At 35.6% G+C, this 26,653-nt stretch overlaps 1 protein-coding gene across 1 annotated transcript in view; it reads left to right on the top strand.

Annotated features, from left to right (window-relative positions):
* LRP1B (LDL receptor related protein 1B) overlaps window positions 1-26,653 on the top strand; it is a 749,866-nt gene that overhangs the window by 485,012 nt on the left and 238,201 nt on the right. The window contains exons 19-24 of the mRNA XM_050899978.1: window positions 4,443-4,523; window positions 5,833-6,000; window positions 7,871-8,053; window positions 14,905-15,105; window positions 17,510-17,755; window positions 24,930-25,127. Coding sequence (XP_050755935.1) covers window positions 4,443-4,523; window positions 5,833-6,000; window positions 7,871-8,053; window positions 14,905-15,105; window positions 17,510-17,755; window positions 24,930-25,127 — 1,077 coding nt within the window. The remainder of the gene's footprint in view (window positions 1-4,442; window positions 4,524-5,832; window positions 6,001-7,870; window positions 8,054-14,904; window positions 15,106-17,509; window positions 17,756-24,929; window positions 25,128-26,653) is intronic.

Below are 26,653 nucleotides of genomic sequence, written 5' to 3'. Positions count from 1 at the left end.
TCAACGTAAATCTCCAGGTCCTCAATTACCAGAGAATCTATGGAAGGCAACACATAGGATCCAATCAGTAAATTCTGTTCATCCACAGTCCCTTAAGTTTGTTTAATTTTCAATTATTCATGACTGGCAACCAGCTAATACTCGTTAGCTGAGTTTACATTGTTACTTTTTAAGTCACAGAATCACAGAATGGTTTGGTTTGGAAGGGACCTTAAAGATCATCTAGTTCCAAGCCCCCTGCCATGGGCAGGGACACCTTCCACTAGACCAGGTTGCTCAAAGCCCCATCCAACCTGGCCTGGAACACTTCCAGGGAGGGGGCAGCCACAGCCTCTCTGGGCAACCTGTGCCAGTGCCTCACCACCCTCACAGTGAAGAACTTCCTCCTTGCATCTCATCTAAATCTACCCTCTTTCAGTTTAAAGCCATTACCCCTTGTCCTGTCACTACATGCCCTTGTAAAAAGTCCCTCTCCAGCTTTCTTGTGGGTCCCCTTTAGGTACTGGAAGGCTGCTGTAAGGTCTCCCCGGAGCCTTGTCTTCTCCAGGCTGAACAACCCCAACTCCCTCAGCCTGTCTTCACAGGAGAGGTGCTCCAGCCCTCTGACCATCTTCATGGCCCTCCTCTGGACTCGCTCCAACAGGTCCATGTCCTTCTTATGTTGTGGGCCCCAGAGCTGAATGCAGTACTGCAAGTGGGGTCTCATGAGAGCGGAGTAGAGGGGGAGAATCTCCTCCCTCGACCTGCTGGTCACACTTCTTTTGATGCAGCCCAGGATATGGTTGGCTTTCTGGGCTGCAAACACATTGCGGGGTCATGTTGAGCTTCTCGTCAACCAACACCCCCAAGTCCTTCTGCTCAGGCCTGCTCTCTATCCACTCATTGCCCAGCCTGTATTTGTGCTTGGGATTGCCCCGACCCATGTGCAGTCCATATGTAATTCTCACCATCTCCTTCTTCTATAACTGCATTCAAGATTTTTCAGGATTTTTACATGTAAATAGTTGTTATGTTTCCTGGAATATTCATCTGCTTTCTCTTGCCTTATTTCTTATTAGTTTCTTCCTTTCTCTTCTTTTAATAGTGATATAAAGCAGGAAAAAAGAAAGCTAATTTGATATTGACAGTAATTGATATCTGATCAGTTACTTCAAAATAGATGACATATTTGATAAAATCTAAATCAAAATAAAATCATTACGTGAGTAAAAATGAGAATATTATTAAGGTAGACTTCTAATTGCCATGCTCCAAATCAAGTAAGTTGTTGTGTACAGAGGTAGAATAGGTGATCCCAGTGGACTCACTGTATTTTGCAATCTCTAAAATTATAACATTCTGTGTAATGGTACAGCATGGCACTTGGTTCTGTAATAGTTTATCTGACTAGCTGTACCTTGTGTTCTCATATACCTTATCAATACACAGATACTAACATCATCTTTGTAATTTCTTCCCATGTGTTTTGTTTGGTATCCTGTCAGCTGATCTGGAATATTTCTTCAGATCATTTAATCAGCATTTATTTCACCTGCTGTTTTTCAGTTTGGCCAAACTTTACATATGTTTGATGTTTTAGAATCTTGTTTCTTTATCCTCGAGCACTGTGGTTGTGCAAATGTGTCAAATATTTCATTTTTCATTCTGCCTTATAATTTGATGGCTAGTGGGCAGGCTAATGGCATTCATTTAGCTATTCTATTTAGTGGTATATATTTTCTTCTATGAAACAGTTTAAAACTCTTCTTGTATTCACAAGTTTTTATATTAAAAGTAAAATCATGGTTTGCTTTTTGTTGCCATTACAAATCGTTGACTTTTAACTGCACCAGTGCTCAGCTATGAATAACTTTTGGTTCCTGTTGATTCAAGAACTTAAGCATACTTATATTGGCATATAGCTGGGGTGAGCAGGACTGCAAAGATGATGCCAGTATCATAATGCATACAGTTTTTCTTAAGATACAACCAGATTTACTAAGAAGCCTGACATTTCTGAAGAAAATTTGAAAAGAGACTCTCTTCATTTTCCTACTGCTTTTCTAAAGGAGATAAGACTTGTGGTCATTTTTTGTGTCCATCTGTTTATGAGTTCATTGTCATAGCATTTGCACTCAATAACAGAAGGGTGAAAGAAGTATCAAAGAACCAGAGCTTTTAGAAGACAGCTGGATAGCAGAGAGAAATGAGATTGGTGTCTACACTGTGGAGAGACTTCACTGTGAGCTCAAGAGGAACCGTTCTTGCTTTCTCTGTCTGCAGGGCAGTCAGCACAGGGATGGCTGTGAATCAGTTACAGGGTGTGCATCTCTTTGCTGTGAAATAGGAAAGGAGTACTGGGGAGACCATAGGGACGATGAGGGGAAGTATTGTGCCTGTCCTCTAGGATGTGAGAGGGAGCTGTGGATGATGGTGGAGGCTGGGGCTATGAGAAGCAAACACTGGAGATACTGCAAAACATCCTTGGAAAGACTGTGATGGGCTGAGAATCATGAGATGGGTGGTGGTGAGGATAATCACAATTCATTTTAATTAGTTTCTGTCTCTTTATACAGGTCTTGGGTAGACAGATGAACATAAAGAAAATAAAGTCATAAAGGCATTCATGTATGGAAAAGGGGAAAATTACATTTAATATATGAGTTAAATTTGTAGAAAAATTATTGAACAGCTAAAAAGCAAAATTAAAAATTGCTTTCAGCTTTGCTTGAAGCACATAAGGCATATATTGTAGCTAAGTACCATCGTAATTGCACATCTCCATTATTTGTCTTGGAACAGATTTTTGTTGTCACTGTAATGCATTCCCCCAAGAAAACCAGCTTTTTTTTAATTAAAAAAAACCAAACCACTTTCTAGGAGTAATTGACAAAGTGTTGTCACCAGTGTTAACTTTTCTTCCCACCCTTTTCTGTGTTGAAGCAGAAAAATCACTTCAGTCTTATGATGTTCTTGGTGATCTCTCAATTTTACTATTTGATGCAGCTGGTTTGGTTTGGTGCTTCATGTTCGTGCGTGACTTTTTTGTAAGCCAAAACTTTCCCTAAGCTTCTGTTAAAAAAAAAAAAAAAAAAGGCTTTTGAATTAACTGTAAAACATCTTCTGCACCAAAGATGGCAAGAGACAGCAAACCCAAGTCAGAAATTCATGGTCTTCAATGACTATTTCAATTCTTGTCCTAAGGAAATTTTACGTTTATGTGGCACGTTTTAAAAGTTTAGAAAAACTCTTCAGTACTAATTACATGGCCTAAGTCTCAAAATCTTTATGAAGTTTAGCTTTGTCATCTCAGTTGTAACAACACTAGAACAACCCAATGTTAGCTAGAGCAACCTAACGAGGAATACACTTGGAGACGTGTTCTAATCTTGGGCAGTTTTGGTGTGACTGACAGGACTACGCACCATTTTGGACATTTCTTTCTGTTGCATATAGGATGTACTGTGTAGGAACTTCCAACCTGAAATCCTTCAGTGAAGGACAAACTTGCCTTTAAGTAGCAGTTCAGGCAGATTGTTCACATTGTCATCTTTGGTTTGCATTAGGTATCAGTTACTGAGAGGTGTCTTATTCTCCTGATGGTCTGTATAGAGAATTTAGGCTCTTCCTTATTCCTTTTGAATCAAGTTAGACTTTCAGATTGTTTGCTATGAATTGCCAGGTTTTGTGAAGTAGATCTTGTATTTTCCAAACTGAATGGGGACAAGCACTGTTTAACATGTTAATGGTATGAATGCACATACCTAGCTATGTCATTGGTTTTAGAAGAAAAAGAAGTCTGAAAAAATTAAGTTGTTCTATGCAGAAGCATATTAGACAATTATAAAAAATCTCTGTGTGTAATATAGATGAGTCTGTGAATGATATTGTCTCAGTTTTCTACTACTTTTACTGGAATGCTTGGAGGAAATGATTGTAAATACTGACATTTTAATTTCGGATTTTATTATGTCAGTGTACGGTAACTTTGTTTCTTGACTGTTCTTTTGCTTGGTACTTAACCTTCTCATTTTATAGTCTTCCATTTCCTGTTTTTTACTGGCAGTGCTATTGCAATTGGAGAACATTTTTTATATAAATAAACACATTGAAAATATGTATCAGCCGTCAAGCTATAATTAGTCATAAATATTAGCATGCTTAGTGGCAAAGACAGCCCTGGTCTGATGGGAATATAGGACCATGTTATATGACACAGAATAATGCATTTCAGTGGTCCATGTTGAGGAAGGATAGGGTTTGGACTAGTATTTACAGTTAAAAGCCTTTTTATCCTCTTTTTTGGTGTCTCACCTTTTTCTCCTCTCCAGATTAAGTATCTGGCAGGTGTAAATGTTTGATACAATACACTTTTGCAATTTATTCATATAGGAAGGTGGAAGAATATTATTAGAGAGGATATACATTAAATGGTTTTTATTTCTTTTTGAACACTTTCACAGAATTCCCAACGTGTGAGCCACTAACTCAATTTATATGCAAAAATGGAAGATGCATTAGCAGCAAATGGCTCTGTGATTCAGGCAAGTGTCGTGTCCTATATCTGCAACGAATATGGTAGATATTACATAACTATTGCTTTGAAACTCACTCTTTTGTTCTGAGACTGATATTGCCAGTCTGGCTTGTAAGTGGTCAGAGAATAAATACAGTATTTTTAAATTACTGACCTCACCTAGAAAGCAACAATATTGAAGCTTCATCTAAGGAATGATGCAGTGGGTATGGTAATAGTTACAAATAGTATATTCTGTAGAATGAAGTGTGATGTAAACTTTCATTATTAAAAAAAAGAAAAGCTAAGCTATTGCTTATGAAAGTATTTTCTACTTTTAGAAAACAAAATAGTTCCAGTGACCAAAGTATCTGATTTTTTGTTGTTTCTGGGCAAGTTCAATTTAATAAATAGCATCCCTCAAGAGGGAAGGCTAGGAAGACTTTACAATGTAGTTATTTCTGTTGTCTGAGAGAGTACATATTTGAATGACAGCTGTTCAAATGAATCTTCTCTCAGAGCTTGTGATATGGGAGTGATGTCATGCCAGTCCTAATAACATTGGGTTGGTTCTTCATCCACCATAGCATTTGATATTACTGTACTTTTATGAGGCTGACAGGAATTCATAGCTGTAAATGGACAGATTCCCCACATTATCACAGTGTGCTTACTGAAATTCTGTGCAAGGAGACCCTTTAGTGTTTACCTAACATATTTATCTTTTCCCTCCCTGGACGATCACGATCAAATTAGGGGAATTGCCTTAAGATTGTTGTAATGACTACAACATTAGAGTAATGAGAGACTACGTTCCACCCTTATTTATGTGCTGCCGTCTTTGTCCACCTTGCACTGTTGCAAGTATGTGGAAACAACATTTGTAATACTATTGAAAAGAAATTCTGACATCAGGTTTTCATTTTCATTTATATGAGGCTCTTTGTGTCTGTGCTTAACTGTCTAAGTTAACTTAACAAATCACTGAGAATAAAGTAAAACCACTATGTTTGGAAACCTGTGTAGTTACACAGGACTAAAGAAATTAAGAAAATCTACAGCCTTCTCATGCTTGCTGGTGTCTGTGATTGAATAACTGTGAATAAGTGTAAGGGGTTAGACTATGCAACATGACAGAGTCAAGTGCTGTTGGAAAATTAGAGTTAAGGAATTACTTGCATTAGAAATAATTTTGCCATATGCCTGTGGGCAGTAAACATACTTTTTTATTTACTGCATGTTATTTTTCTCTTGCCTTTTTGGAAATATCTTTTTCTCCTCATCTTTTATTCAGATTTTTTATCTTTTAAAATAACTTAAAAAATTAATATTTGCAGATGACGACTGTGGTGATGGAAGTGATGAACTAGGCTGTATTCACTCATGTTCTGCTGATCAATTCAGATGTTATAATGGTAGATGTATCCCAAGTCATTGGGCGTGTGATGGTGACAATGACTGTGGAGATTTCAGTGATGAAACCAAAACAAACTGCAGCAAGGAAGGTTAGCTTTTTTTTTCTTCCCACATTTTAATACTTAAAAACACAGAGAATACTTTATTAAAATACAGTGGACCCATCTTCAGTCAATGGAAAAAGAGAAAATGCTTTTAACCTTGGTAAAGGTTGGAATGGAAAATATGTCAAGTGTAATATGATAATACAGAAGTGTATCATAGAAGAAGAATGTATTTGAAAACAGAATGGGTATTATACTGAGATAAGTTTTGTAGTTTTACTTTACTGAATTATGCTAAATGCGATGTTTGTCCTATTACAGAGATGCATGCTGCCTAGATAAAGAGACAGTAAGCTGCACTCCTTAAGTTACCATTTATATTTTCTGGTTTTTTATGCAGTAACACTCTCATTTTCGTGTGATCCATTTTTGGTGGGTTTGTTTTTCAATAGTGTTACGGAAGCATAAAAATGTTTTAACAAACTACAGTCTCATTCAAATGCCATACATTGTATTTATTTGGGTGGGGAGAGAAGGGGAGGATGCTTATAGCAAAGGATAAAGAATAATCAGATAAGAATGAGGGAATATTTTTCTGTCATATTTTTCTTATACTGATTTTTCCACAACAAAGTAATTGTACACGATTTTATTGGTCCTTTTTCATGAGTTTATATTCTAAATCTAGTTGCAGACCTCATACAAATAGATGAATTAGCAGAATACTGTGCATGAGTAGTGTAAAATCCTTAAATTTTATATATTTACAAAAATTATTATTATTATTTATCTGTATCAAAGTAATTGGTCTGGAACTAAAATACTCACTTTCTCTCCTGTTCACGTCCATCTCAGATTTTAAAGTCCCGCTATACCTTTTTATACAATACCATGTTATGTTGGGATTTGCACCACTGCCTCTGAAATAGCACTGGTTTACACAGTTATTGTCAGTTCATACATCTTCTCTGTCCTGCTCTGCTACGCGATGCACACTTTCCAACAACTTGTCTTTGCTTTATTTACGATAGAATGCAAGAATGCAGATTATTTAGAAGAAAACCAAGGCAGCTTTTAATAATATAAACCATATATTTATAGACAGTGCTATAAGAATTTATTCAAATAATGCTTTTTGGTACAAACAGGAATGTGTAAGTTTCTCATTACTTTAAAGTACATGTTATTGTCATTAGTAAGTTATGAAATACTAGAAATACTCGCAGTGGTAATAGTTTGGGAAAAGGAGGGCAAGGATAAAATTGAAAAGGCCATCATCTAGAAAATACTTAGAGAATTAAGTATGTGATGAATAATTAAAATCACATAGTGATTGTGCTTTGGAACGTTCAAGACTGATTCCATAGCTGCACTGGACTGAAGTTCATTGCTGTGGAATTCAGAAAGGCTACAATTAGTCTGCCAGTGCTGTAATAGCACAACGCAGGCAGGTGTCAGGGCCTTGTGTCAGTTAGAGCAGAGGTGTGACCTTTCATGTTCTGTGAACTAGGAGATGGACCTTGTTGGAAAAAGAGGAGAATGAAGAAGGAGGAGGGAATGTAGCTTGAGGGTGAGAGGCAGGGCTTACAAAGCACCAGGAAAACTTCATCAGCCTTGGTCCTCCTTATATCTCCAAATCCATTCTTGTCTGACAGCTGTGCAAAAAAAAAAAAATGGTATTTACCTTGAGCCTGTGGTGGAGGAGGGAGTGAAGGGAGTGAGCAGGATAAGAAAGAGCTTGTCTGAAGCTTGTGTTTTGGAGTGATAAGTTAGGAAGGAATAGTGAGTATTGAGTGTTATACTTGGAGACTCTGGTTTTGGTTTGGTTAGGAAGGGGGATTCTAAGTCATTGTAGACTTGGCGTGGAAAAAACTCACATGAGCAAATTCTTCAATGTAATTCTTATTTCTCTAAGAAACTCCATCTCCTGGAAGATGCAATGGGAAGGAATTTCAGTGCAGTCCTGATGGGAACTGTGTTCCTGAGTTGTGGCGCTGTGATGGAGAAAAGGACTGTGAAGATGGTAGTGATGAAAAAGGCTGTAATGGAACTATACGACTATGTGATGGAAAAACAAAGTTCTCCTGCAAGAGTACAGGTATATGCTTGCAGATATGTTTTGCTGTCATTTACTCATTGTTTGTGTGTCTGTCTGTCTGTCTGTCTGTGTGATTTGATCACATATCTACTATTTCAATACTGCTTTTAATGTTTAATACTACTGAGGTGATGTTACTTATTGTACTCATACCAGGAAAAGAATATTAATGTACTTCCCCTAACCTGTTTTCTGATTTACAATATAAAATGGATGGGGTTTGAGACTACTTAAAGCTGAAACTGTTCTGTATGATAGCACATCAAACAAAGTACTTAAATGTAGCATTTAATAGTACTTCAAAGTTCAGGTATTTTCTTCTATTTTCCGTCTTTGGCCCTAGAAGTAAGTTGATTGAAATGGTATAAAGTAATTAGCTAGAAGACTTCAAAGAATTAGAACTACAGCACTGGAAATTCGAACCACAGTATTGGAAGAAAAATACATTCTTTGAGAACGTTTAAAATCAATTTTTGCTAAGTATACTTCATTAAAAAGTGTGAAAAGAATGTGACAATCTTTACATGAGGATATTTTGCAAAATAATGCTTAGGTGGAACATTTTCTTAAGGGACAGTCCGGTTAAGGAAGAAATTAATATATGTCAGCATTGTATTAATGTTTTTACAATTTCTTTCAAAGCTTAATGAAATATTAGGGGTAAAATAACTTTCAAAGCAAAGTTGAATTCAGGATATAATAGTACTATATATAGTATATATAGTTGCCATTAGGCAACTATAATTATTACAGGAAAGGAGAACCCATTCTCATGCCTGTGTTATAGCTAAGCTTAATAAATGTTGCAGTCTAGTTATGTGAGCTTTGTCCGAAAGTCTTTGTGAACATGTATGGCTACAGTAAGATACTTTATTCAAATCTACAGTGTGAACAGAGTTCATTTTTTAATGTGAACTACTTTAGGATGTCTTAGAAATGCTTGGAGGTTTGCTGCTACTTGGATTTTAAAGTTATAGAAATCATGATGTCCGGATAAATAAATATGGAATACTGAATTTTGTCTAAACAAAACATTTCCTTTTGTGTTCTTACAGTTTCCGTAAAGTTGTATAGAACAAGTAGCTGTTAAATGAAATAGCTTCAATAAGTAAAAAGGGATCGTTCACTTTTAATAGGATGGTCTGTTTCCTGAAATAGACTGATAGAAGCCCTGACCCAGGAAATACACTTCTTCTTGATACGGTCTTTTTCCTAGTGCTTAAATGGGGAAAAGGTCTCAAACTACGCTGCCTCATTATACACTTACCTATGTTTACAGTCGTGCACAAGGAGAGTAATATCTCAGTCAGTTTACAGGATGAAGGATGAAATGTGACTTCTCTGATTGCCACACAGAAATACAGCAAAAAAATTATTTTCACCAAACATTTGCTAAATTCAAGGGTATATGGCTTTGATTAAGAGGAAAATGCAATCGTGCTTGTTGGTTGTGTGGAAACATCACTTTAGGAATCAGTTGTGACAGTTTCATCCATAATTTTTTTCTTTCCTTCTGTCAGTCCTGGAAGGAGCAGAACTGCTGTTCTGGAGGAGGCATGTTGGTAATGCATTGGAGCAGAAAACAGCAAAAGCAAATTTTTGTTTAGCTACTTTTCAGTAATTCCATATGGTGGGACAAATGAGTAATAATGGTTTTATGAGAAATAGTTTCTGTCACGATCCTTTCAGGTTTCCAATTCAACGTCATTTTCTCTGTGGATTATTCTAAAGAAATGATATTGTCTGGCTTCCACATTTGTGAGAATTGTTCAGATGAGGAGAAATTGGCTCATTCTCTCCTTATAGATCGCTAGGTGGTGACATCTGATCTCCGTTGCACACAATATGGTGCATCTGGGTAGGAACGTGTGTATGGGGGGAGGAAAAACAGCCAATACGTTTTGAGGGAAATGACAGTTGGTGAGAACAGTAATAGTGAAATGTTACTGCCCACTTTTTTCCTGACTTCTTTTTTGTTTTATGGCTGTAAATTGTAGCTGCAGGGTCTTGCCTTACTATAGTTTTTATTGGCTCTGGTTAATCTGTCACGATGCCACAAGTGTGAGAGTCATGTTACAATTACAGCATTTGTCAGCCTTCAGCCAAAAGTGATTTTTCTGCTTAGAGTAATGGCGGTCTCAAGAACCCATCATATCCAGCCCCTTTTCTGATACGCACTTAAGAATATCCAACAGGGGTGAGCGGCTGCGTGGTGCTTAGTTGCTGGCTGGGGTTAAACGACAACAAGAGGGTATTGTATAACTTATATGGATAGCCTTTTAGTAATTTGCCTTTAATAGTTGAACATTTTTTCCTAATAAGTCATCTGAATCTTTGCTGCAAGCTTAGTTGATTGTCTTCATCTTTTCACCGGTATAAAAATCTTTTGAATATTGAAAGACCTGTGTCATATGTCTCCTTAACCACATTTTTTTGTTGAATAAATAAATACTTTTTTTTTCCCCTCACATGTCTTCTGTTTTTATTTTATTTTTTTTAACCTTTATTATTTTTGTTTGTCTCACTGGAACTGTCCGACCTGTGCAGTTCTTGAGCTGCAGTATCCAAAGTCAGCCAAAATGCTGCAGGGCACCTGAGTTAACAGATTTCAGAATGACGTTTCTAATTTTTTCAGGAACATCACACAGTTGTTTGTGGTGATGTGTGATGAAAAATATACTAGAGTTTGCACAGCAGTAGGATATGAGATGCAATAACTACCTGATTGAGATTGACTGCTGTTGGGCTGCTTCTAGCCAGTTGTTTTCTGCTTTTAAATTGGATTAGACTTCTTTTAAATTAGACTAGACTAAATTAGATTAGACTAAGATCCAACTTCCTATTTTAAATTCTGACTCTGTCCTCCAAAAATTATTACAGGCATGTACTTCAACTCAGTTTTATGTACTACATAAATCTATCCTTTTTATTCCGTCTCCCTACTTTGCAGTTAGTAGTACTGGACCAAGAGCAGAACCTGTGCAATTTCGCTTAAAAAGTTATCGAATTACTCTAATGATCATAATCAAGTACTTCTGTGAAGACAAATGCAAAAGGGCCATGAATACTTCTCTTTAGTAAGCAGTAGATCTGAACTGTAATGTATATTTGTCATACTTACTGCTTTTTGTATTTCTTTCAAGAAGCAGTTAATTTTGTATCTTACCATTTTTAATGCTACCCTGTGGGCTATTGTTTTATACTTCTTTTTTCTCACGTTAATAATATGCTAGAGGGGAAAAAAAGATGAGGGAAGAAGTAGGATTTCTTTGGAATGGAATATAAGGAACGTACATAGAGAGGAAATAAAGTCAAGGGGTGATCATCGCAGTGATACTGGAAGAGGAGAGCAACAGCAATAGTACTGTCTGGATGGGGAGTGTAAGTCAAGATGCAAATATGTGACAAGTAAAGAAGAATGGAGAGAAGTTGATCCTGAGGAAGGCTGGAAAGGACGGGGGTTTGATGAGGAAATTGGTAGGGCTGCCCTACAGATTCTGTGAGGGCTGATGAGAAGGAAAGGGTTACTGTGGAGAGATATGGCATGAGAGGAGTTTTGAAAGAGGAGATTTAGTAAGAACATAAGAACAGGACGCATGGAGGAGTTCAAAGGGTGGGCAGAAAGGGTATCGGTCATAAGGTGGGTTTACCAGTGTTGCTTCCACTTGTTCCCTGCCTGCTCTGTCTTCTCTCTCACTTCTAGATCTTTAGAGCTCCACATCTTGTACAACTACTTTAGTAACCTTTTTGAACATAATGATGGTTCAGAATGATGAAATTTCCGACTGGAGGGGTGGATCCAGTTGACATTAAAAATTTAAATAAAAAGAAACCACCACAGCAAGTAAACTAGAAAACGATATATGTTGTTCCGATACTTGTTTATCCTCAGTTCATGGTATCATTGTTTTCTGTGGTAACAGCTGTCTTCTTTAGGCCCTGAATTTTTTTCTTCTGTCTCATCCAGGAGACATTTATAAACATCTGCTTTCTACTAAAAGCTTTATGTTCTTGAAACAATATAGTTCAGTTTAAGTCTCAGGTGTGTTCTACAGGACAAGCAAGATCATTGACCATCACAACATTTTGTTAAATGTGTCAGATTAGAACATTCTTTCATTTTGATGGGAATGAGATTGAGTCCATTCTATAGGTTAGGAAGGCATTACGGCTTTAGGCAGTAAGAATTAACTGTAAAGGAAACTGAATGCAATTAACGCTCCACCAAAGTAGTTTTCCTACAGTTGAATATATAATTGGTCAAAAAACTCTGGGCTCAGTATCCCAACAAAGACTGAACAGTACATAAAAAGTTAAATCTGTGTACTTGCTAATATTTGTAGGGAATAAAAAATGTTGGAGAAGCATTCGTATCAGGCTTTCCCACATACTTCTTGCTTAAGAACTCCTGATTCACTACTTTACACATATTTCTTCTGTGTTACACAAAAGAGCTATGGAAAAGAACAGATATATCCATAGAGGCAATTAATTTCTGATGGAATTTTACTAAAAAGGTTCCTGGAAACCAAAAATGTGAGTTTCAATAAGGGGCAATAAAGCAAAAATACTTCAGTGAATTTTAAGTAATGATTTCAAGACAGCCATGATACTTCATTAAGTCCACCTCTCTAGAATTTTGGCAAAGATTAATTCCTTGAAAGTATATTCTACTTAAGAACATGTCGTAGCTATCATAGTAGAAGACGAATCTTTTATTATAAAACATATCTTCATTAAGGTAAGAGAAAGGTAGGAAAACTGATTTGCTCTGTAAACATTTATATGTATAAAAGATTAAAAAACAGATTAGGAGCTCTACTGGAAGCAACATCAATTTACTTTGGGATCTGGTTAGTTTGCTTGATGTTGGTATTTTCCATTAGCTTTCATTCTACTAATGTGTTATAATAATATATAAAATCAATGATCATTTCAAGATAATAAAGAATAGGGACACTTTTTTTGAAACAGTTGTGATGGCATGTAACGATAAACTGCATACGTATCATGCATACAACTTTGTTTCCTTGAGTCTGTGCAGTTCTGTCTTTTCAGTGTAGGATATTTGGGACTTTGACCACTATAGAAAATTGTGAAAGCTTTTCATTCTAATTGACACCACTCCCTGTTCAAGTTTCCCAGGTGATTTTGCACTGATAAAATTATGTTCTGTTGTTTGAAACCACACTCACTGTAGTTTGATCCTGAAGTTTCACTTCTTGCTTTTCTTCACCGAAAGTGAAAACAGCCTCATATTTGCCTTCTGAGTGCTGCAGAAACATAATTTTTTCATTGTTCTTGTTTCGCTGTATTTTATGCCATTGTCATTCTGGGAGGACGTCAGCACCCTTCCCGTTAAAAGAAGACTAAAATATCAAACAAAAAGCATTATGCTAATCTTAAGCAAATATTTCCTTTAAAGGAAATTGAAATCTGCTCCTGTATTATGGCAGACAGTAGAGTTACAGTTAGGGACAGCTGCTACATTGTGTGGACAGCAGTACAGAATCTCTTTTGAGGTGATTTTATATTGAACCTGTCATGGTCGATACAGAGTAAAAGACAGCCTGTAGCAGATTTGACACTGAGGTGTATTAAAGAACCAGCAATATTAGAGTTTTACCCTAGTTGATTATTTCACACACTCGCTCGATTGCTTCCCCCACAGTCATAATCCGTCTCAATTTCCTATCGGGAAGATTGCTGCTAAACTGGGAAGGATGGGCAGAAAGTTGTGTCAGTTCATGCTGCACAACAGTTTGCAGTGAGCATCACCAGTCAGTCCGTGGGCATCCACCAGCATTGCTGTCAATGCATCCAGACGTTTCCAGGATCTTCTTTCCCATTCCAGCCTGATTTTCTCTACCTAAATAGTTTATAGGCAGAAACACAGTGCAAGATCAGCTTCCTAACCCATGGTTCTACCTGTTGTCTCTTTATTAATTGGAGAATAAAGTACATGCCACTTCTGTTCAGTCCAGGTGTTACCAAAATTTACAACTAGCCCCTACTGGTTGTAGCTAACAAGTAACAAGTTTGTGCTTGAGAGCTGAAAAATAATTTGGGACAGGAGCACCCACACGTGCACACCTGTAAGTGGTAGCATTCACAATATCTCGCTTATTTTTCACCTATTAAAATCCCTGGATTGGGTGGTTCTAATTTAATACCTGTATGTTTTTTTTAAAGATCAAAACCCCTTTCTCAATCAAGAGACTGTCTAGCATCTCTAAACATTGATGGTCAGCACAAAAGTGGAATTTTTTTTTCCCCTTTTGAGGAGTGAAGGAAATGATCTGAACCCTGGTTTAATAAAACTGAAATCATGTAAGAAATTTCATCTGCTGTAGTTATTTTGTCTAAAAGCAGATCATTTATCTGACATAATCTGGGAATGTATTGTGTATACTTCCTAGAAAGATTTTTGTTTCTCAAACCCGTGCTAGTAGAAAGTCATGTATTGAAACATTGCTCTTATGGAAGGCTGTTGGAGTAGAAGATAAAGGAAGAGAGATGAAGAAAAGCAGAAATTAAAAAAAAAATAGAACTTTTTAGTATAATTTGGTATATTTAACAGATTATGAGGATGTGTCCTGCCTGTGTGCAGTTCTGTTCAGCATAGAAATAATTAGGATTGATGTTGTTTGGAAAATTAGACTGTCAACAGTGATGTGGATGATGCTTCAGAGTATAAGTACAAGTTGGTTTATTTCTGTTCATCTAAGAGGAAAGTACTAATAATAGAAAAGCATAATAAAAAAAATCTATCTGTGTAATGTTACTGAAGGTTTTTTTCTGAAGTTTGCTTCCAGTCTGATTTCCTGTGTTTATTGTCTCTTTTCTCCAAGGGAGATGCATTAGCAAAGCGTGGCTATGTGATGGCGATATTGATTGTGAGGATCAGTCTGATGAGGATAATTGCGAGGGCTATATGTGTGGACCACCAAAATACCCTTGTGCTAATGATACCTCCATCTGCCTACAGCCTGAGAAGCTCTGCAATGGGAGAAGAGATTGTCCTGATGGATCTGATGAAGGCGATCTGTGTGGTACTTCTTTTAGACACATTTTCCTGATTATTCTTGATATTGTCTGTCACAATACTTCCTGTTGAAAAAACAGTTCTCATGTTAATCTTGCTGAAATTTTACCACAGTAGCCTGTGTGAGGATTTTTACTTAATTTAAATCATACTGAGTTTGTGCTTGAAGTATTAGTTTTCTTCAAATAAGGGAAAACATAGTTCCTTAGATAAGTCTTTCATTTCCTAACCCCTTAAAATACTCCTAGAGGTAAACAATTTAAAAGGCTCTGGTATATATGAAAGCATTTAAGCTAATTTCCAGTTCTTTCCAACTACAAAAGCTTGAGTTGATAGACTCCTGTCAGTAGCTGCGTAGGAGTTCATGAAGAAATGCATTGGGACGACTAGGAGGAGTTAACATGTCTCCCTGATGGTGGTGTTGAAAGGATTTCATGGCATGTCAGACAATGTAGCTTATCTCAGCAAAATTGTATTCAGTATTCAGTAAAAAATGTACAAAAATAATTTTATAAATCTGATAGAAGTGTAACAGATGATCTAATTGAATTATTATAAAATATATGCAAAGATAAAATGGATAGATTTTAAAAGAACTTGCAATACTATAGCAGTAGTATTGTACTATAGTGATGGTTTAGGGATAAGAAGTGAAACACGGTTTGTAGGAAAAATTTAGGTAATTTTATAATTCTTTTTTATTATATCAACAGTTTGCCTCTCCGCACTGATCTTGCTTTGCGTAAAATGTTTTACGGTCTCCAGCATTCTGTTACAAAACGTTTGGAGATGTTTGCAAGCATTTTCACCCTCTAGGATTTATCTTTACTAGGAGACCCAGCACTGGGCTAACTAAGCGCAATGGCTTAGCATAGGAGGCAGAGTTCGCTGGCTGGGCAACAGCTGCTGCAGGATATGGCAGAGATCTTTACACTGTCCTTCTCTGTTGGTCTGCAGACTGTACTGTAAGAGGGCATCTTAAATTCAGTGTTCCTCTGGAATATGTTAGGATTATGTTGTAGACCTAAATCCTCTGAGAGCTACATATGAATCCCATGCTGTCTAGACTCCAGGTGAAAGAAATTGTAGCGTAAAGTCATTTATATTATTTCTGTGCTATTTCTGTGTTTGGACAATTGTCTTCCTACTAGTAGTAGCCCATTATGACACCTATATCCTGTTGGATACTGTATAGGGCCAAGCTTGGTTTTTAATGGTTGTTGCAACTTTTAGATGGTGTGCTATTAGTCAACAGGTATTTCAGCAGTTGTTAATTATTTAGTTTTAAAACATACCTAAGCATAAACTGAAGGACAAATATGGGATGTTGGGCCACACATTTGCATGTTAGACACATTAAGGAGCTTGATTCTTTTTTGTCATAATAAAAAAAGCTACAAAGACCCAAACTTGAAATCTGAAAAAAGGACTGTTAGAAGTAGAGCTTTTTTTTTTTTTTTTTAAAGTAGGAAGGAAATAATTCTTCTATAGAAAACTGTTGTGTTTTATACATCTTATCACCAGTGAGCAAGGCGTTCAGAGACTTGTTAGAATCAAACAAAATAAAGGCACAAGTAGATTTAAAAAAAAAAGTGAAGCCTAGTTTCCAGTGCAACAATGGACCAGTTTGGCCCTCCCATTGATTCCCTGATATCAGTAGTACTGTGAGGTAAGGAGTAGTTCTATGCTTTTTTGCTCCAGAGGTCACAGAATTTCTCACAGATGCAATTATCATGCTTTTAATTCAGATGCTTTAAAGGTTTCACAAATCACCTTCAATTCATTTAGCAGAGCTTTGCAAATCATCAGTTACCTGCAGAATATAATGTGACAGCACCAACACAGAGAATGCAGAAGTAGTATTTTCTAGTAGCTCTTATTGGACAAGGAGGAGAAAGAAATCCTGTTTTTTACTTCTTATTTGTACATGTTTCTTTGACAAGTTGCTTGTGATATAGATACGTAGGACTAAGAGTTGGAGCCTTCTCCCTGAAAGCTCAAGTACTGGAGGCAAGGGAAGTATTTGGGAAAGTATGCTTATTTCTCTGTGCGTCAGCTTTTGGTCACCATTGAAGACGGTTGAGCTATAATGGTCTTTGGACTGACTCTGTATGGACACTCGTTAATTATTAATGAATGAAATAATATGCATGAAAGTCTGAAAATGTACATACATTGTACATCTGCCATGCTAAAATCTTGAAAGGTTGCAGTAAAGCTACCATGCTGAATACTTACAAAACAGATAATTTTTAAAATAAATATAGAAAGCTGTTTAACAAATGTAAAATTCAGTTTGCACTTCTTAGAGGCCTTTTATGTGTTTTAGTTGACCTGGTGAATTTAAGAATATACAATATAACTGACAGCCCTTGTAGCCCTTAATGGTTTTTTTTTCCATGTTATTTCAGATGAATGTTCCCTTAACAATGGTGGATGTAGCCATCAATGTTCTGTGGTTCCTGGAGGAAGAATTGTGTGCTCCTGCCCTGCAGGATTCAGTCTTAGTATAGACAACAAAACTTGTGAGATTATGGATTACTGTACCAAGCACCTTAAGTGTAGTCAAGTATGTGAACAGCATAAAAATACTGTCAAGTGCTCATGTTACGAAGGCTGGAAGCTCAGTAAGGATGGAGAAAATTGTGTTAGTACTGGTAAGCTGAAATTCAGCATATTTTCAATATTCCAGATGTTAATACCTGTTATGTCCATTTAGTGAGAAGTTATTTCCTTTTTTTAAATAAGAAATATAGGCTTGGATTATCCAAAAATGGGGCTGATAGCAATCTGAAGACCTCATTAAAGCTGTCCCTATTCTTGATGCAGGATGAAGGGGTATTGCAATGTTAGTTCGTTGCTTCTAAGACTTTCTAAGAAAGTTAATACCAAATAATTTCTAAGTTGTTTGAAGTTTTATACAGTTTTTCATGTACATTTAATAGGCAGGGGATATATATACACGTAAGTGTATGTGTGTGTATATATATATATGGAATGTGGGGGATTTACTATGTATTTTGAAGAAATGGATCAATCTGTGACATCGTGATATTGATCAGTATTACTTGAGGGTTCAGAAGTTTAATTTTGAACGTGCGTGCACACACATGCAGTCAATTATCTGCTGCCTGTTAGTGTTCACAATTTAAGCTATGTTTTCACCTACGACATTCTGATACTTGTTTTTTGACATCAGTAAGCCCGTTCAGCTCCCTAATCAAGAAGAAAACCAACATAAGCCAAAATGGGAGAGGGGAATGCATTCCCCTCATTGCTCACTATTGCTATGTACCGAAGCATGATTTAGAAACTATGTTAGGGGTGTCTTTTTCAAGTGCAGTGTTGTGTGTAAAATATAAACATGCATGTGCAATATAAACTATGATCACATCTTTACCCTCCCTGTAGGGAGTTAAAAATAGCATTGATTTTGCTGTCTAGATTTTCAAAATTTCAATTTAGGATTCTTTAGTATTTTTCTTCTTTATTGTCTTTTTTCTTTGATAGCATCTTATCAATTCTGAGTAGAAATATCCCAAACTATCACTTATTTGGATATTTCATAATTCAATAGATATCGTGATTAAGATATTCTTGATTTATTCCAGATACTCAGCATTTCCTCAGATGATTCACATGAAAAAATTCTGAATCAGTAAGCTAGAAATAAAAGGCCAAGTTTCCTATTGCTAGTCACCTGAAATAATTTAGTAGTTAGCAGCCAACTTAATGGTCCATATTTCAGAAAAGGGAAATTCTAATCTGTCTGCTTTGACAATGTTTGAGCTAATTTACACAACATTTTAGAACTTCGTTACAATACTAATGAAGCCCATAATTTACTTATGGCCAAAATATCTATTGGATGTAATAAAAATAATGTTTCTCTTTGCAAAACAATGAATAATTAAAATCTAGTTTTATATCATGGATGTTCTCTTAAAGAGCTTAGCAAATGCTCATGAATTACACATCTTGCCTTTGAGCTATTTTTTTTAATTCATTAAGAATGTGGTTTACATTCATCAGGCTGGAATAACTGTTGTTATAATTTCCAGAATGATCTCCAAATTGAGTCTTTCTGTCTCCATAATTGTTACTATCATATGTAAATAGTTACTACTACAGTATGATATCAGGAATGTATGTTGTTCAGACATTACTGAGCTATGCTGATAGTAGACTCTCAAATCATGCTTCATTGGCATATTACTGTGGCTCTGTAAATCTGAACTTTATTTTATTGCTGTTAAAGTTCTTATGACACTGCTGTAGTCTTATTCTCATTGACTTTTGATCAATCTGGTTTGTTTTATTATGGACATTTCCAGTAATTAAAAAAATGCATTCTTACTGGGTTACATAAATGAAAGGATGAAAAGCATTTAAGACAGCATTAGTAACTTGGTGGAGGAAAGCTTGAAACAAACTTTAAATTAAAGCAAATAGAAATGACCAGTATTTGGAAGCTAAGGGGAAAAAAACCAAAGTGAAATATACTCATTTGTGCTGAAAAGTAAGAAAAGTGAGACTACGGTTTCTCAGTTTTTCTTAAGCCCATGAGATATTTCTGCTTAATGATGTTTACTGATGTTGGTGAGAATCTGAAGTTACAAATTGGTTTTTACAGATTTTCTCAAAGAATGTAGTATGAAATATATGATCAGAGACCAGTGATGTCAGCTGGTATAAAGAAAAATGATACCTTTCTTTACAAACCATAAAGATACTATCCTAATGCCATCAAAGCTGCAACAAAATTATTCCATATTAAATATGACATATGCTTTTATAGTCACTAATAATCTTGGCCCCTTTCAATTTATTTCATTTGAAAGGCCTGATAAGTACTCTGAAGGACAGATCCTCTGATACTTTAGTTGTTGACAGTGTGAACATCATTTTAGTGAAGTGAGCACAATTTTGGTCTCATTTGTGAATCCATTAGCCTCAAAATGTCCATACCATTTATGTCTATGTGCATGAGATCTTAAATGAAGCTTTCGTATAATACTATTACAAGTAGAGTTCAAAGTGATCTTGCGAAGATAAACAGTCCCACAAATGCCAAACTACTTCTTCAGTAATACCAGTTGGTATAAAGTAGTTCTTAGAATAGCCATAGTGATTTAAAATGCCTTGAACCGGGAGGAGGTGTGTATTATATTAGAGCAGTAACTAATAATCCTTTTTCCAGGAGAAGAAAATTACTCAGAGGAAAATTACTACCTTGCCCTTAGCTACATTTTTTTTACTATCTAAAATAGCACTTTCCTATATACAGTGAAACATTTTGCTAGTACGCAGAAATAACGTGCAAAGTTAGTATGCAGCACTTCACTTTTTGAAAATACTGTAAAAACATTTACTTGAGTGTCCATCAGAAATCTAATGGGAATGTGAATGCTGAAAATGCAGTAATGTATGTGATTTTTTTTTTTTTTTTGCTGGCATATCAGAATCAAATAGTGTGTTTGTGAGAGCAATCTAATGAATTACCAGAGAAATATAATGAGTTATGGAACAATAAGTATATAGAAATAAATTGCTTGAATTGAGCAGTTCTTTTTAGTTTCTCTTTCAATGTCTTTCTCTTTGTTTCCCCTGTTTTCCCTTATTTCTGCTTATGTTCTCTTCATTTCTTGAGGTTTTAAAGTGTTGTTGTGTTTTTCTCCTTCAGAGTTTCTTCACTTTCCGTATCTCTTGTTTTCATCTAGTTTGCTTTTTGCTGTTCTGGCATGTGTATTGTTACATTACTGACTTCCCAAAGACTAAATGTTTCATTCACCTTTAAATTTGTATTGATTGAACTAAAAGTATGCTACAAAGCTCCATTATTCAGATAGAAAGTCAATATAAACTATATATTTTCATACTCTTCTTCCTAGTTTCTCTTGGAACATATTTCAAAATAAGTTGGGCTGATATATTGCACTTGAACTCTTTTAGATGATAATAAGCATACAGAAAAACACCTGTTCTTCAAAGATATTTAAATTCCATATTTACATTCAGCCTTTCAGAATTTGGGGTAATAAAAGTTAGATGAACTTAGAAACACTTAGCTTAGTATAGATTTAGTTAAAAAATGACTATCAACCTTTTCTAAGCTGTGGGAACTCTGTTATATCACTAGATATATATATTTGGAAAAGAGGATGATGTGTCTGTATGTTTGATCTGTTTTAACTAGTTTTAAATTCAATTTTGTTATAATTTCCAGATAGCTTTCAATACTAAAATGGAGAGGGGTGGGGGGGCGGGAAGGATAGTCCAATCCTCTCTGAGCAGTGTCAAACTTTTAATGAAGTTTTTTTTCAGACTTTTTACGAAGTTATCGTTTTCCTTTGAGGTAAATTTCATAAAAGCACAGTGTAGGTTGCTTGCTGTGCTGCTGTTGTTACAGTAAGCTTCAATGAAACAGTAAGCTTCAGTTAGCATTTTTCCCAAGAAAGAATTTTAAATTAAAACCACTGGAAAAGGTGAAGCATTATTCTTTCTATACAGTCTTTTTGGAGTGTGTTGTTTAGGCAGTTTTCTTCTATCAGAATTTTTTGTTACAACTGTTAATGTAGTTCATGCTTTATGTTTGTATCATATATTTTATACGCTTACCTATATGGTAAAAAAGCTTGGTGCAGTCATGAAATCAGAAGGTACAGAAATATATTATTTTTCTCTAATAAATTTTTATCAATTACTTTTCTTTAAAAAAAGCTTTGAAGAATGGAATCAATAACCATTACATTGAATTAAGGTTAGATTTTATGAAAATACTCTTAATCAGTTGGTAAAATAAAGAGTATTTGCTCTCAATTTCCAGAAGAGGAATCAAGTGGGAAAATAACATCAAATTTTTGTTTTATAGGGTGATGGAAGCATAATCTTAAATAAAATTGATTCGATTCAGTCTGAAAATTCTAATTCACTATAATACAGCTCATTTTATAGAGTCATTGAATAATAAGGATGGAAGGAAGATCAAAGGCTATCTAATACTGCTGTTGTTTATCTGCTTTCAAAGACCTTCAAGACACCTTCAGTGGTGAACTCCAAGTTTCCCAGGGGTGAGATGTTTCAGTGCCTCACTCTCCTTTTTTTTTTCCTAGACTTTCTGAGTCTTCCTGCTCCAGTTTAAGCCTTTAATCCTTGGCCTACTTGTTATTTATATAGAAAACAACATTTTTCCCATTTTCAATTCATTAGCCTTTTATGTCTTTGGAGAATTTTATGTGCTTCCACTCATCATCTTATTCCATTGTTTTTTAGACTAAGCAATTCCAGATTGTTCATTCTTTCCCAGCAGGCCATGCTTTCTAGACCTCTTACAACACGTGCTGATTTCCTCTTGCATTCCTGTAGTTGATTCACATTCTTCTTTATAAGCCGTGCTCAGAACAGGGTACAATATTGTAGACTGTCTTCACCAAAGCTTAGGGGGAGGGAGTGGAAGGGTTATGTCATATTTATTTCAAGTGCAAATCTTGAGTTGACCTTATTTACAGTGCCATGCCATTTTTGATATAATTTTCTAGATTCTTTCCTACAGATCTGGTATCCCATCAGTTATATACTGATTGTTTGCAGCTTATTATCCTTGAAACATGGTACTTACTACACATACAATAACTGGGGGGGCCAGGCAGTAATAAGTAAAATTCTAGACTCCAGTCATCCAGGCTATGGTGATTGATTGCTACATTATGTAAAGCAGAGTGGTGGCTGGACTCTGGCTCACAACTCACCAGGCAATAATTACTGCTATCCATTTGGCTATATTTAAATAGCCTTATCATAGAGGAAGCTATGTAAAACTGGTTTCTGTCTGCTTTCTGAATTCTTTCCAGAGAAATTTTGCACTGCGATGTAGTGTCTCTTATTTGTCGCAATATCAATCATTCTTTTGTTTTACGTAGTATCACATCTGTGACGACTGTATATCAGCCACAATAACCAAGGATCTGAATTTACATCTTTGCATTGTTATGGGAAGGGTAAGAAAGAGGGGGAAAAAAGCAGCATATGACCTGCTCATTTAAACCAAAATGTCCAAATAAACAAAATGGTGTTACGTTGCCTACATGTATTTTCTTACCCATTTCTCGTTGTTGATTTACATTCTTAAGTATTGTACCTTAAATTTGTCAAGATCCCATTGAACTCTAATCCTTTTCATTAGTATATTTGATAATTTGCACTGTAGGTTATGTAGCTTAAGCTAGACTTCCTCTACTTTGAATGAAAAAACCCCATCCAACATAGCACGGATTTATTAGGTTTCTTTTTTTCCATTGTGGTGTTAATTACTGAGAACCATAAAAGAAGCTACTAGTGATGTCCATCATGTGTGTTCTTATGCATTGGAGTTGCCTAAAACCCAGTATGTCAGTAGCCTGTGGTCTCCTGCATAATAGCTGCCAATTTATCAGAAATTGGGAAGTGCCATTAAAGTGTTTCGCAGGTTCAGATAACGGGTACTTGTGAAATAGTGACTAATGTCAGTGATCCTGTTCTTCATTGAATTATTTAACTACTGCAGAGCTTTGAAAAATTGGCTTTGCAGAAAATCATTCATTGCTTTAACAAATAGGAGGATCATTTGGAAAGTCCAAGCCAGATTATGAACAAGTACTTCAAGAGCAGAAACATAGCTCTGCTGAGGTACCTGATGAACTGAAAACATCACAGATAATTTAATCTGTATGTGCAATGGTTATCAAGAGAAGAACATGAAATTAATCTTTTCGAAAAAAGGTGTATAAGCATCTTTCTATTTGGTGATAATTTGTGCAACTTTTTCTTTGAGTATTTTAGAAGAACAATGCAATATTACCTATTGCCATAAACTGCCAATAATCTGTCTTTTATATAAGATGGAGGTTTAATTGTATGGAAAACAAAAACCCCGGTATCATTTGTGTTTCACTCTAGGAGAAAGTACTGCCAAAAAAAAAAAAAAGCTACTTTCCCACAGAAAAGGATTGGTGTGAAAAACTTTCTTTATTAAAGTAGATATACCGAGTTGATTCAACACTTTACAGAATGCAATTTTTGTCTTTCTTGTTTGTTTTAGTAACACAGCTACTTGTTCGAAAATCTTTTCCTAATCTGAAATAAGTAAGAACTATAATAAAAAATCAATTTTATAGTATGGTTGACCTGTGCAGAGAGCATTTACAGATATTTGTATGTAATTTGATATAAACTCACAGGCACAAATAATCTAGCATTAATTGAATAACAAAGGAAGGAGAACTTTAGTGGCAGTTGGATTTGTGATGAGGTGTATCAATAAGCGTATAAAACGTTCATTTCCTTGCTTGGTAGTTTGGGGTGAGGGGTTTTTTTTAAGTACTTCAATTGAAAACACAAGGTACATTATATATATTCAAAAGGTACATTATATATATTTTAGTAAATTGTTTCAACTAGCTGGCATTTGAAACAATGTATAATTTAATGGATTGATTTTCTGAAACTTTTGAAAAAACAGATTTTGATTTTGATAACATGTGACTTTTTAAAGCTCTAAGTATGGACTCCGTGTAGTAGAGCTACAAAACACAGTTCAATAGTTGAGTTTGATATTCCCGAATTTAATGTTTAATATCTCTAGTTGTGATCAAAGATAATGCTGGAAGGGAGAAGTGAGAAGTCTGTGGGACTGAAAATGTATTTGAAAGACTCCTTATCAGAAGATGAATTGTTTTAATCATCTGTTTCTCCTGATAAAGTATTCTGTTGTTCTTATTCCACTTGTCATTTATATCAATATGTAACAATATCTTCTTTATTATTCTTTTGAAATGTATAATCTTCTGCTTCCAGATCCATTTGAGGCTTTCATAATTTTTTCTATTCGACATGAGATCAGAAAAATTGATCTTCACAAACGTGACTACAGCCTCTTAGTTCCTGGTTTAAGAAATACAATAGCACTTGATTTTCATTTCAGTCACAGTTTACTGTACTGGACAGATGTGGTAGAGGACAAAATTTACAGAGGCAAGCTCTCTGATACTGGAGGTATGAATTCAATCTTTAATTTCTTAACAGTAAGAACAACTGCAGTTACAGGGTGTTAGACCTGATAAATTGTAACTGGGCTACCATTCACAGAAGCAGAATTTACAATGGCATTCTGCCTTTAAAAAGGTGTATATCTAGATTGCACTTGATGTAGAGCTAGAAGACGACTTTTTGTTGTAAAAGTTTCCTTTTGCAATAGGCTATAGGGGGAAGAAAATGGCAAATGCAAAGGGCTGATATTTCTTCCTGGTCCAATGAGCGCAATATTGATTTTTTTTTTTTTTTTTTTTTTTTTGGTAATTTACCTTCAGCTTATTAAAAAAGTATAAGAATTTATCAGACATCTGATAAATTATCTGCTCTCACTAGGTGAAAGATTTTGCTTCATAATTTTATAGCATTCAGAAAGACTTGTTCTTTGCGCTGGTGACATGATTATGGCCTATAACTCAATATAATCTCATAATATATACAAAAGTATTTCTACAAAATGTTCTTTGTTGAAGTGTATATTCAGGTGCTTTCATTCCTGCATGAGCTAACAGGCATAAGCATGTTTAACTTGCTTCTGTAAAAGTTCACATATGCATTTGTGCATATGTTCTCCGACACATTTGGGTTTTGTTTTCTGGGGTTTTTTCTTCTCCTTAGTAGATGGTACTTGTGGGTATTTTTATATCCACAGATCCAGACCAGGAAAGAAATTAAGTACGTAAAGACAGCCAAAGACTTGCTACTTTTCATTAATGGTTGTGGTGTTTGTACAAAACCAGTAAGGTAGTCTGTTGTCGTCACACTGTATTATAATCACACTGTACCAGAACCCAAGTGACTTCTGTGCTGTATTAAAAAAAACCAATGATTTACTCCCTCAGTCTTGCAGCTGTCAAGAACTGACTTGCATCTGCAAAAAACACTGTGCCTTCCTGGAAGTCCTGAGGGCTAACAGGGTGCTTCTGTAGTTGCCCTTTGCGTGAAACATTTTGAGACCTTCCAGAGGAAGTATTTGGTAGGGAAGAGCTGTTAGTAGACAGTGACAGGATGAATTGTGCATGTAAATTCGAAGGAACAAAGTAAGGCTATTTATTGTAGAGCTTTTCAAAATGTGTAGTCCAAACAGGGTTCTCCCTGCCATTTCTGTCTTCATCACAATCTTTCAGTTTTCTCTTTTTCTGCTTGAGAAAGAACTGAAATAGAGCTGCGTGAGCTTTGTCTAATATGTCTAGTCACTGGGAGGCGAAGAGTGAGCGTGTCCTTCACAGATGCTGCAAAAGAGGTCACTGGTAATAGGGCACATGTACGTCTCCTGTGTTACTCTGCATGTGATCTCTGACCTTTTTTGACAGTTTCAGAGCTTTATTTACTAAAGCATCAGAGAACTAAAAATTGCTATTACTGTGGAAATGAATTTATTTGTATACTGCCAAAAGTGTACTTATTTACAGCAGTCTATCGCATTTGTAAAGAAAAAGTGTCACATGGAATAAAGTGTTATCATCCATCAGATTAATCAAGAATTCACT

This window comes from Gymnogyps californianus, chromosome 7 (genome assembly GCF_018139145.2).
Source record: "Gymnogyps californianus isolate 813 chromosome 7, ASM1813914v2, whole genome shotgun sequence".
NCBI classification, from domain to species: domain Eukaryota; kingdom Metazoa; phylum Chordata; class Aves; order Accipitriformes; family Cathartidae; genus Gymnogyps; species Gymnogyps californianus.
Note: the sequence above shows the minus strand (reverse complement) of the source record. Positions and strands in the feature narration are given on the sequence as shown.